Source organism: Triticum aestivum, chromosome 3B (assembly GCF_018294505.1).
Source record: "Triticum aestivum cultivar Chinese Spring chromosome 3B, IWGSC CS RefSeq v2.1, whole genome shotgun sequence".
Taxonomy (NCBI): domain Eukaryota; kingdom Viridiplantae; phylum Streptophyta; class Magnoliopsida; order Poales; family Poaceae; genus Triticum; species Triticum aestivum.
The window spans coordinates 126,458,030-126,470,324 of record NC_057801.1 but is presented as its reverse complement, the minus strand read 5'-3'; the positions used below and the strand labels follow the sequence as shown (position 1 = coordinate 126,470,324).

General features: G+C 46.1%; 2 protein-coding genes across 2 annotated transcripts; both read left to right on the top strand.

Annotated features, from left to right (window-relative positions):
- Positions 1–1,422: 1,422 nt before the first annotated feature.
- On the top strand, positions 1,423–6,766 carry LOC123068952 (glutamine--tRNA ligase; the record flags this gene model as incomplete). The annotated part of the gene is given in 22 exon segments (XM_044491659.1): positions 1,423–1,577; positions 1,749–1,796; positions 1,885–1,956; positions 2,118–2,217; positions 2,447–2,542; positions 2,638–2,699; positions 2,788–2,889; positions 2,973–3,065; positions 3,237–3,389; positions 3,475–3,530; positions 3,990–4,167; positions 4,255–4,452; positions 4,538–4,636; positions 4,707–4,838; positions 4,913–5,049; positions 5,165–5,264; positions 5,352–5,447; positions 5,586–5,686; positions 5,810–5,915; positions 6,014–6,103; positions 6,195–6,324; positions 6,408–6,766. Coding segments are annotated over 22 exon segments (2,388 nt in total). The 3' UTR covers positions 6,506–6,766.
- A 1,543-nt stretch (positions 6,767–8,309) lies between these two features.
- On the top strand, positions 8,310–10,106 carry LOC123065013 (berberine bridge enzyme-like Cyn d 4). Its single transcript, XM_044488388.1, has one exon. It carries the CDS (start codon positions 8,343–8,345, stop codon positions 9,927–9,929), a length of 1,587 nt encoding a protein of 528 aa, XP_044344323.1. The 5' UTR covers positions 8,310–8,342; the 3' UTR covers positions 9,930–10,106.
- The last annotated feature ends 2,189 nt before the right edge of the window (positions 10,107–12,295 follow it).

Here is a 12,295-nt window from a genome sequence, read left to right as displayed (position 1 = left end):
AGCTTTCATCATATTTTTATACATGATCAACACTTTTGATATACACATTTAACATTTATCAAATGGTTGATTAATATTTTTTCAAATAATTGTTCAACATATTTTGACTTATTAAAAATGTTTCCAAAATTCCATAAAAAATCATTTTTTTGTAAAATTAATAATATACAAACGTATTCAAAAATTCATGACAAATTCATAACATATTAAAAAATGTTTGTAAAATTCAATGATGTACGAAATTTCTAAAATTATTCTTATCTCAAACAAACTCGTACAATTTCTAAAATTCGAATTAAAAAATATTGGCGAAATGTAAAAAAATGTTCTTAATCTTTCAAAATAAAATTTAGCGTTCTTTCACAAAATTAAAAGGAAAAAAAGCGAGCTCTACATGACCCGAGCCGCAAAGAAGAATGAGAAGAAGCCCAAGAAAAGCAATCCACGGGACGCCACTGGGCTGGCCCAGTCGTGGCCTCCTATATGCGTCGGGTCCCTATTTGACGTAAAAGGCGCCATATAGGAGCTCTTCTCAAGCTCCATAAAAATGGGCACTCGAACAAAGATACTGTTGTAAAAACCACCAGTTGTGCACAAAAATGTTGAAATATTGTCAAAATATTCTTCTAAAGAATGGGTGAAATATTTTCTGGACGAAGATATACTAATAGCGCAATAAGTGCACCCAACCTTTTTCTATAACCACTAACCTAGTAAGTAGTGTATACTCATACTGGCCCTAAATATGTAAAGCTCTAAAGGAATGGGGTGGTAAGAATATGTGTGTCTATATTTTTTTTTCTAAAAAATGTCGATGCTTTGAAAACTGCTTTCTTAAACGCCCCCCCCCCCCTCTCCTCCCAATACAAATTCGGGCCCTACTTATTTGTCAAACTTGCCTATATTTCGTTCATAGCACCCTACTACCTCTATCCTGGTCTGTAAATTGGACCTAATATGACTTACATATCCGGATGAAGGAAGTAATCTTGCTAAAAGCAAATGTTTTTTCTGAGTTGGGAAGCAAATGTTGTTTTTGGACATAAGATTCACGCACATGATGCTGACGTTCGAGGTGTTTATCCGGCCGTGGGAAAGTGATAGCCGTGACACGTCTTAAAACAAACGATGCTCGCGAACCAGTCTGGCTGTATCCAATATCCAATCGACAGAGAACAAGTTCCGTGGCACCCAAGTCGCATTCCGAAGCCACGGGCCACGCACATCGCCTCACACAACCCACGCGCGTGGGCCGGAGGGTTTATGTGTGGGCTTGCGTCAGAAACCCCCAACGCCACGCACACTTTTCCCCAATCCCCACATCTCTCTCGCTCCCAGGCCTTCCCTGTCCGGAGACGCCTGAACCCCAGCTGCGGCGCGCGCACGCGTACGGACACTCGACCCCGGAGCCGGAGCGGGAGGCGCCGGCGGCGGAGATGGTCGACGGCGAGAAGGCCCCGGCCCCGGCCCTGCTGCAGCTGGAGACGCTGCTGGCGCTCGGCCTCGACCAGCGCACGGCCGAGAACGCGCTGGTCAATAGCAAGGTCACCGCCAACCTAGCCGCCGTCGTAGCCGAGGTAAGCAGCACCTCCTCTCGTTACCCGTGTAGTAGTCCCCGCGGCTAGGGTTTGATTTCTGCTCGTCCGATGCAAGTTGCGTCGGCTTACTCTGACCAAATCGGCGCCACCTATCTCTGGGAACCCCTACCATGTTTTGCCCCTTTTAACCATAGATCTGCGTATGAACAGGCTGGTATAACTGGATGCGACAAGTCCGTTGGGAATCTTCTGTACGCAGTAAGCAGCTGCACCAATTTCCCCAGCTGAATTTGAGAATTCTTATGCGTGTGACTTATGAGGGCGCACTTGTTCGTGAATGAAACAGGTTGCCACGAAATACCCAAATAATGCACTTGTCCATCGTCCCGCTCTCATTAACTACATCGTTTCGACGAAGGTATATATGTCTGCCGGCCTATTCATGTTTCAATCCAGTTTCAACACACAGTTTGCATTATCTGCTCTTTTCCGGGAGCTCAAGCGAAGAATTAGTTCTGTTTCAGTGCTTGTTTCTCCCTATGCCGTGGATCTGAAGTATTTTTTGCTATGTCACTTCAGATCAAGAACCCTGCACAGCTAGATGCTGCTCTGTCGTTTCTTACCAACACTGGTCCTGAATCTTTGGATATTGGGAAGTTTGAAGAAGCCTGTGGTGTAGGTATGTTTTCGTAATCAGAATATAGTTTTATGCTTCTGCAAATTATAAATCATGCCTGCACATTCACTGACTGTACACTAAAAATTTCTACCAGCGTGATTTTAGAATGTGGTTGTTTGGACGATAAAAGAATATTGAATTGGTGCACATTTTCTGCGATCGGACATGGAAGGGGCACCTTTTCTTGTCCAATCCTTCCAATTTATTGTAACACAATCTGTGACTGCAGGTGTGGTTGTTTCTATTGAAGAGATTCAGTCAACTGTTGCTGAGGTTCTAAAGGAAAACATGGAAGCTATATTAGAGCAGCGGTATCACATAAATGGTTTGGCTTCCAGTTCACTTTTATATTACTGAATTTTCTGATTTATTACTAGAGGGAAGAGAACTGGTCCTTGATCCTGCATTTCCTTCTCCCAGTTGGTGGCCTATGCGGACAGGTCAGGAAGCGGCACCCCTGGGGCGATGCTAAGGCAACAAAGGTGCAAAATGATCCTGATTAAATACTTGTGTGTCTGGTTGTATTGCCTCGCCTTTATCTTGAACCACTTATTTTTTTTGCTCTTACAGGAGGAGATTGAGAAGAAGCTTGCTGAGATACTAGGTCCAAAGACGGAAGCTGACAATGTAAAACCAGTGAAAAAGAAGAAGGAAAAACCAGCAAAAATTGAGGTTGGTGAGCTGAATTGGATCCTTTGGGTTTAAAATATGACGATTTGATAATTACTTAGTTATGGTATATCTGTGAACTGCAGGAGAAAAAAGTTGCAGTAGCCACTGCTGCCCCACCATCTGAGGAGGAACTGAATCCTTATACAATATTTCCCCAGCCAGAGGAAAACAATAAGGTACCATAGATTGTGAGATAAATTGATCAAATTTCTGTTGGTGTTATGCATCTCAGTTGTGCACTTCCCAAGTAGTTATCCTTCTCGTAAGCACCTTGATTGACTATCTGTTGGAGCTTTGGTGTTGTGAGAAGTTAACTTAAGTGGTCTTGATTTCTTTTCACGAGCTAGGTTCATACAGAAATATTCTTCAGCGACGGGAACATATGGAGGGCACATAACACGAAGGAGATATTAGAGAAACATCTTAAGGCAACTGGTGGAAAAGTGATGACCCGTTTCCCGCCAGAACCTAATGGATATCTTCATATCGGTCATGCTAAGGTTTAATGAAAAACATTCTCATATATGGTACTTACCTGAAACATGAAGATAGTAAGATTATGCTTACATGCTTCATCTCATTCAGGCTATGTTTATTGATTTTGGATTGGCTAAAGAGCGAAATGGTCACTGTTATCTCAGGTAATAAATATATGAATTTCCAGTTTTCTCCGCTTGTCATTTTTATGTACTTTTTTGTCCTGTTAATGTTGCTCTAAGGTCAATTTTGTGCCAACTATTTGTTTTATGTTCTCATTTTCCCCTTGACCATGCCATTGAATAAATACCGGAAATGGTCTTTGAATTTATGCTTATTCTCTTATTATACTCCCTCCGTCCCAAAATAAGTATCGCTGAATTTGTGTAAAGTTAATACAACTTTGTACTAAATCAGCGACACTTATTGTACTAACTTTGTACTAAATCAGCGACACTTATTTTGGGACAGAGGGAGTACTACATTTGATTAATTATATCTATTTTGATCATGAGTTCTAATTAGTTTTGCTTGGTACATAAGTGCTTGCAAAGAATTCTTGCTCCTTTATTTTTTGCATTCTCATTCATGTCAAAATGGACTGTTGTGTCTTTGAATTACAGGTTTGATGACACAAATCCAGAAGCTGAAAAGAAAGAATATATAGACCACATTCAGGAGATAGTCAAGTGGATGGGATGGGAGCCCTATAAAGTTACATATACAAGTGATTATTTCCAAGATTTATATGAGCATGCAGTTGAGTTAATACGGAAAGGGCTAGCCTATGTGGATCACCAGGTTTGTTTGCTCTTATCCGTTCTTTATCATGGTGCAATAGTTAATTAGAAAGGAGTGTGTAGATACTGACTAGTGTATGCTTGCCAGACTGCAGAACAAATCAAGGAATACAGGGAAAAGAAGATGGATAGTCCATGGAGGGATAGGCCCATCGAAGAGTCTTTGAAGTTATTTGAAGACATGCGACGCGGGTTGATTGCTGAAGGTGCAGCAACTCTCCGAATGAAGCAGGACATGCAGAATGATAACAAGAACATGTCTGATTTAATAGCATATAGAATAAAAGTAAGCGATGCAACATTGCAACTCAATTGATGAATTTGAATGTCCATCTCACACATACAAAACTCAATCTTTGATGCCCATACAGTTCACTCCTCATCCGCATGCTGGCGACAAATGGTGTATCTATCCAAGCTATGACTATGCTCATTGCATGGTGGATTCACTTGAAAACATTACACATTCTGTAAGTTCATTTCTTGAAATAGCTCTGCCTCGGTTGAACTATAACTTGACTGATTGTGTTTTTTTGTTAGTTGTGCACGCTCGAGTTCGACATTCGTCGCCCGTCATACTACTGGCTACTTGTTGCCTTGGGCTTGTACCAGCCATATGTTTGGGAGTATTCAAGGCTAAACATATCACATACTATGATGTCCAAAAGAAAGGTATGTTAAAAAAGAGAGAAGATAATTGTATTTGATATGCACTTATTGATATCCATTTCCTTGTTCTGTTGCAGTTGAATCGGCTTGTGACAGAGAAGTGGGTAGATGGGTGGGATGATCCTCGTTTGTTGACTTTGGCAGGACTGAGGCGACGAGGAGTATCAGCAACTGCGATCAATTCATTTATCCGTGGAATTGGGATAACGAGAAGGTAAATGCATGATTTGTTGTTAACAAAGGCTCACATGAACCATGCTTTGGTCTATATATGCTCAAGCATTAAATCTCTGTTTCTGCTACTGATTAGCACTTCTTTCTATATGCAGTGATAATAGCTTAATTCGTGTTGACCGTCTTGAATATCATATCAGAGAAGAACTGAATAAAACAGCTTCTCGAACCATGGTGGTTTTGCATCCTTTAAAGGTTTGGCACTCAGTTCCTGCTGCAATTCACTTCATGTCTAAAGCCTTTAGAAGTTCCTAACACACTCACCCTTCACTAAATTATTAGGTTGTAATAACTAACTTGGAAGATGGAAAAGTCATAGACCTTGATGGAAAAAAGTGGCCTGATGCTCCTGCTGATGAAGCTTCGTCCTACTACAAGGTGCCTCTCATGTTCAGTATATGATGAGAAGAATAGGTTTTGTTGCTATGTAAATGTTATAGGTTTACCACGTCTTTGATTTATACGTTTTACTTTGTGTCCATGCTAAATAGTTTCTTATATGCTACCTTTCTACAGGTTCCTTTCTCAAAAACCGTCTACATTGAAAAAACTGATTTTCGCGTGAAGGACTCGAAAGATTACTATGGACTGGCTCCTGGTAAATCTGCCCTGCTGAGGTAATTGATTTGGAACTACTGTTCATTTGTTAAGAAAGTTGAGCTGAAAATACTTGACTATTGTACTTCACCTACTCCATATCTGCATGTTTACAAATTGATACATGTCTATTTGATTACTAGGTATGCATTCCCGATAAAATGCACAGAGGTTATTTATGGTGATAATCCAGATGATATTGTTGAAATTCGAGCCGAGTATGACCCCTCAAAGACCTCTAAACCTAAGGTAACGGGTGATTTGAATCTTTACAAGTCTACTCAGGGAGTTGAAACACACACACAAAAATATATTCTGGATGTTGACTTGGTTTCCAATTTGTTCAGGGTGTTCTGCACTGGGTTGCCCAGCCAGCACCTGGAGTTGAGCCGTTAAAGGTTGAAATAAGATTGTTTGAGAAATTATTCCTATCGGAGGTATAGTTCTGCTCGCTGTTCTTGCTGTCATTACTGATGTGTGTAGGGATGGAAAGTCACTTTTCTGTGTATGTGTTCCTTGCTCTCTTAGAATCCTGCCGAATTGGAAGATTGGCTGGGCGATCTGAACCCGCACTCGAAAGAGGTTGTAAAGGATGCATATGCTGTACCGTCACTCGCGACTGCAGTTCTGGGCGACAAGTTCCAGTTTGAGCGGCTCGGTAATCTCTGAACCTCTGTATACTGTTGACATTCCTCTCCGTCGCTTGATTCAACTGACCGCTCTTCTTGAATGTAATTCCAGGCTACTTTGCTGTGGACACGGACTCGACGCCCGAGAAGCTTGTGTTCAACAGGACTGTGACCCTGCGCGACTCTTATGGGAAGGCTGGACCCAAGTGACTGCAAATTTAGTGAAGAAGCTCCGTTTTTTCTTGGTCAGAGAGACGCTAATGGGAGAAAACATAGTCATGACATACAACATGAAAATGTCCAAGAGGCCCTTTTTGTTTTTGTTTTGCATACTGGGCTTGTGATGACTATTATAGTATGTGTTGTTTCAATCGATCAAAATTTGGATGATCATATGCCCAAATAGTTGCTCAGATTACCTGCCCGTGATTGTGCGGTAATATACCTTAGCCGGAGCTTTCCGTTTCTTCATGGATCACACCGCCCTCTAAGAAACCAGTTTTTTCCTTGGTTTTCTCCATGCTTCTGAAAAGCACTTCTCTTGCTGTTTTGTGTTTTCTTCGGTATTCATTTCGTCTCTATATTGCCCCACCACAACACATGGTATATTCATGCATTTATTCAGCGTGTTCTTACAATTGCTGCTTGCCGGTTTCCTCAGGAGACATGGGCATATATTTTTGGGGTGTGTGAACTAGTTGATACGTATATTTTTAAGAGCGCCTAGATTCCATTCAACTGATAAAAAGTCCACCATTCTTGAATCAGGTGCATCACATGACCTTTGTACTTGGATTTGGCACTCCTCTTTGGCATGCTTGGATCTCACGATGGCATCTATGTGCTACAACGTTTTCCTTTGTTTGCAAGCTTGTGTGTGGGCAACGTTTCTAAGTGCAACTATACCATCGGTGGTCTACAGCATGTGGTACTTTGTGATGGTTTCTCTTCCATTACCGATTTTCGTCAAGACCATCTCCGAACTAAGTGGTAACAAAAAAGTCGCCTTGCCCAAGATAAAAAGCTGCTAGAAAGGATGTCGAGGGGGCAAACGAGTGCTCCAAGCCCGTTTTGTAGTTGTTTGTGAACCTACTAAACTGTGGGATCCAAAGACATTGTCAAAGATGATGATGCTTGTGATCATGAACAATATGATTGTGGAGGATGAGGGTGATGGAGTTTGTCATGCTCTGGATTTTCAAATCCTATCCAGCTTCCAGAGCAGATTCCAACGACATTTGATGATCTTATCCAAATGCATCATGAAATTCAACATAAGAGGAACTCATGAGCAGCTGCAAAATGATCTGGTTGAGGGCATTTCATATGGAAAATTCGAACATGTGCTCGACTAAGTTGAACTATTTTTTTCAAAACTTTATGTTTGGATTATAAGTTTTTTATTTGAATTATTGTTGCATTGTAATATTTACCTTCAAGATGCTTAAGAATTGTGTTGTTTATCTTTGATTGTTTTCAATAGTACATGTATAGAAAATAACAAACTGAGAGCAGATATTTGACGCCTGCGGTTGAATGACCTCCCCCCTATCCTTGTCCATGGACACGTCCAGCATGTATTCGTAGACATTTCGATGAGTTCGTTTTGGTGATTCGTGTTGGAGTTGTCCTCAGCTTCATAAAAGAACTCTTCGCTCCTCTTCCCACAAACGCCCATGTTTTGTGTGTAGTTGAATCAGTGGAGTGATTCGTTAACCAGTTGACATTGACCACACCAATGTATTGTAGGAATCAAATCAGTCGAGTAGCTTAACTACTACAACTAGTTCTTCGTTTAGCATCCTCCACGTCTCGGGATGAAGGCCGTCATTAAGACTCACAGTTGACATGATAAACTTACATTGCGAACGTGCGCGCGGCGAGGAGACGAAGATCAAGTCAGCTGGACAGGTCAACCATACTAGGCATCATTAGCAAACTCAAATCATCATCAAGCTCATTATAAGCAGCATTAGCCAGCTCCACAACCATAACAAGCTTGGCTGCCATTAGCAGTCTCCACTCCACTACACCGAGCAAATTATTCATGGCCGTCTCGACGACGGTGCTGTCACTGGTGCTCGTCGTGTACTTCTGCTGCGATGTCTTCCTCCCTTCGCTAGCCTCCTCCGAGGAGAACTTCCTTCAATGCCTGTCGGAGAAGATACCGGGCGAGCTCCTGTACACGCAGAGCTCGAGCGGCTTCATGTCCGTGCTGACGGCCTCCGTCCAGAACGCCAGGTTCGCGACCAACGCCACGGTGCGGCCCGCGTGCATCGTCACGGCGTCCGACGTCGCCCACGTCCAGGACGCCGTGCGGTGCGGCCGCCGCCACGGCGTGCGCCTCCGCGTGCGCAGCGGCGGTCACGACTACGAGGGCCTGTCGTACCGGTCCGTGCGCGCCGAGGTGTTCGCGGTGCTGGACCTCGCGAGGCTGCGCGCCGTGCGCGTCCGTCCCGGTCCCGGGGAGGCCTCAGCGTGGGTGGACTCCGGCGCCACGCTGGGCGAGCTCTACTACGCCATCGGCATGGCCAGCCCCACGCTGGCGTTCCCGGGCGGCGCGTGCCCGACGGTCGGCGTCGGAGGGTACCTGAGCGGAGGCGGCATCGGCCTGATGATGCGCAAGTTCGGCACCGGGGCGGACAACGTCCTCGACGCCAAGATCGTCAACGCCAACGGCGACCTCCTCGACAGGGCGGGCATGGGGGAGGATCTCTTCTGGGCCATCCGTGGTGGAGGTGGTGAGAGCTTCGGCGTGGTGGTGTCTTGGAAGCTGAAGCTCTCCGTCGTCCCTCGGACGGTGACGGTGGCCAAAGCCGACATGGCCTTCGACGAGACCACCGCCGCCGTCCTCGCAAAATGGGAGACGTTCGCGCTGAGGCCGTTCATCCCGGACCTTACCATCCGCGCCGTGGTGCAGGGCAACAGGACCGTCTTCCAGACCCTCTTCCTCGGCAGCTGCTCGCGGCTGGTGGGCAAGATGGACGCCTTCTTCCCGGAGCTGGGCACGACGGCGGGCGACTGCAGGGAGATGAGCTGGGTGCGCGCCATGGCGTTCATCACCCTGAGCAGCTCCGACATCAACGTCCCCCTGGAGGGGATGCTGAACCGGACCAACAACCTGGGCACCTACGTGAAGAACAAGTCGGACTACGTGCGGTGCGCCGTGGGCAAGGCGGGGTGGGAGAGCATCTACCGGGAGCACCTGTCGCGGAACGGCGCCCTGATGATGATCCTGGAGCCGCACGGCGGCGTGGTCGGCAGTGTCATCCCAGACTCCTTCACGCCGTACCCGCACCGCAGCGGCGTGCTCTACAACATCCAGTACGTGGCCTTCTGGTGGGCGGACGGCGGCGCGGCGGAGGCGGCCAACGGGGGGATCAACGGCCTGTACGGGTTCATGGAGCAGAAAGTGAGCAGCAACCCGAGGGAGGCCTTCGTCAACTACCGCGACCTGGACATCGGGCAGAACGTGGTTGGCGACAACGGCGTGCCGACGTACGAGAGCGGGAGGATTTGGGGGGAGAAGTACTTCATGGGGAACTTCCACCGGCTGGCGACGGTGAAGGGCCAGGTGGATCCCGACGACTACTTCAGGAACGAGCAGAGCATCCCACCGTTCCTACCCGTCTAGGCTGCAACGAGTGAGTGAACTTCTCGAAAGAAAAAAAATGAAGTGGTAACGAGTGAAGGCTGAAGAGTGAAGAGTGCGGATTGACGTGTACGCCAGCCAACATGCATGCATGAATGCGTGCATGGGTGTCACATTGTGTTTGTCTTGAATAAGGAATAAAGATTGGGACTGATTACATGTCAGTGGATGAAGTAGATTTTGGTATAATTCGCTTTTGTCCAGCCGTTGGATTGAAAACCAAAGGCCGGGCACCCCTCTCCTCCTCCAGCCCAGTCCCTTCTTCATTCTTGAGATCTTCCTCCACCCCTAACCGCCTACCCGCAAGGACCAAATAGACCCACTGCCGTTACTAGAGGCCAGCGGACGCTGCCGTGCGCTGCCTTCGCTGTGCCATCGTCGCCCAGGCCACCCCTCTAAACCCCCCATCTCATGCGCCATCGAATGGCGATCACCTGCCTGCATGGCCGCACATGAACCAATAAAGCGGCCGCCTCTCATAAAGTGATCTACTTCTTTTCAGGATCAAATAAAGGAGGACTTGTTGATCACATACATAAACAATTTGTCCTTGTTTTCTCATATCCATTTGCTTTAGAACATGCCAATGAACATATAGTCAATTTGCCCTTGTTTTTACAAGATCTAGTAAAGATGCTAGCTAGCACGCACTTGTTATATATTGTTGTGAAATAAGAGAAAAGATACTATCCATGCCAATGAACATCAAAGAAGGACAGCTTGAGAAAGATAAATTTGAAACTCTAGAACAACTGATTTTTGACATCGTCAAAAAAGCAGAATAGAATGGCTCCATGGACTTGAAAAGTTAGTTTGCTAAAAACAATAGAGACCAGCGTAAAAGCAAGTGATCTTCTTTTCAAGTCATTGAAAAAAACATGGTAATTCATTTTCCTAGAAGGAAATGGCAGGGATGTATCATGCGGTTTGTCTTGTGCCATCTCATCGATCTGCGGCATGGCCTGCCCCGTCACTGAACTATGGCATGGCCTTTCCACTGGCCATGGACCATGCCCTCCTCCCAAAGTCCAAACAACCTTCTAAGACCATCTCTATCTCTCTGTATATACATAGCGATCCATCCACGTGCGGGGTCCGTGTGCGACTTGAAATTGGGACTTGAAAGAACGACGATGATGACGGCGAGAGGACAGGAGGCTGCTCCGGTATGCTCCTGCTGATGAAGTTGTTGGGGAACGTGGTAATTTCAAAAAATTTCCTACGATCACGCAAGATCTATCTAGGAGATGCATAGCAACGAATGGGGAGAGTGTGTCCACGTACCCTCATAGACCGAAAGCGGAAGCGTTTAGTAACACGGTTGATGTAGTCGAACTTCTTCGCGATCCAATCGATCAAGCACCGAACGTACGACACCTCCGCGTTCAGCACACGTTCAGCTCGATGACGTCCCTCGTACTCTTGATCCAGTTGAGGCCGAGGGTGAGTTCTGTCAGCACGACGACGTGGTGACGGTGATGATGATGCTACTGGTGCAGGGCTTCGCATAAGCTCCGCAACGGTATGATCGAGGTGTGTAACTATGGAGGAGGGCACCACACACGACTAAAAGATCAACTTGTGTGTTCTAGGGTGGCCCCCTGCCCCCGTATATAAAGTAGGGAGGAGGAGGAGGCCGACCCTAGAGGGGGCGCACCAAGGGGGGGAGTCCTACTTGGACTCCCGGTCCAAGTAGGATTCAACCCCCTTTCCTATTCCAACTAGGAGAAGAGGGAAGGGGGAAGAGGGGAGAAGGAAGGGGGGTGCCGCCCCCTCCTAGTACAATTCGGACCAACCCATGGGAGGGGGTGGGGGTGCAGCCACCCCTTGAGGCCCTTCTCTCCTTTTGGAAGGGGGGCGCTGCCCCCTCCTAGTACAATTCGGACCAACCCATGGGAGGGGGTGGGGGTGCAGCCACCCCTTGAGGCCCTTCTCTCCTTTTCCCTAAAGCCCATTATGGTCCATCACTCTCCCGGAGGGTTCCGGTAACCTCCCGGTACTCCGGAAAATGCCCGAACTCATCCGAAACCTTTCCGGTGTCCAAGCATAGCCTTCCAATATATTAATCTTTATTACTCTACCATTTTGAGACTCCTCGTCACGTCCGTGATATCATCCGGGACTCCGAACAAACTTCGGTCATCAAAACACAAAACTCATAATACACATCGTCATCGAACGTTAAGCGTGTGGACCCTACGGGTTCGAGAACTATGTAGACATGACCGAGACACGTTTCCGATCAATAATCAATAGCAGAACCTGGATGCTCATATTGGCTCCTACATATTCTACAAAGATCTTTATCGGTCAAACCGCATAACAACATACGTTCTTCCCTTTGTCAT

Coding starts and splice junctions, on each gene's coding strand:
- LOC123065013 (XM_044488388.1), top strand. CDS start 8,343: ATGGCCGTCTCGACGACGGTGCTGTCACTGGTGCTCGTCGTGTACTTC.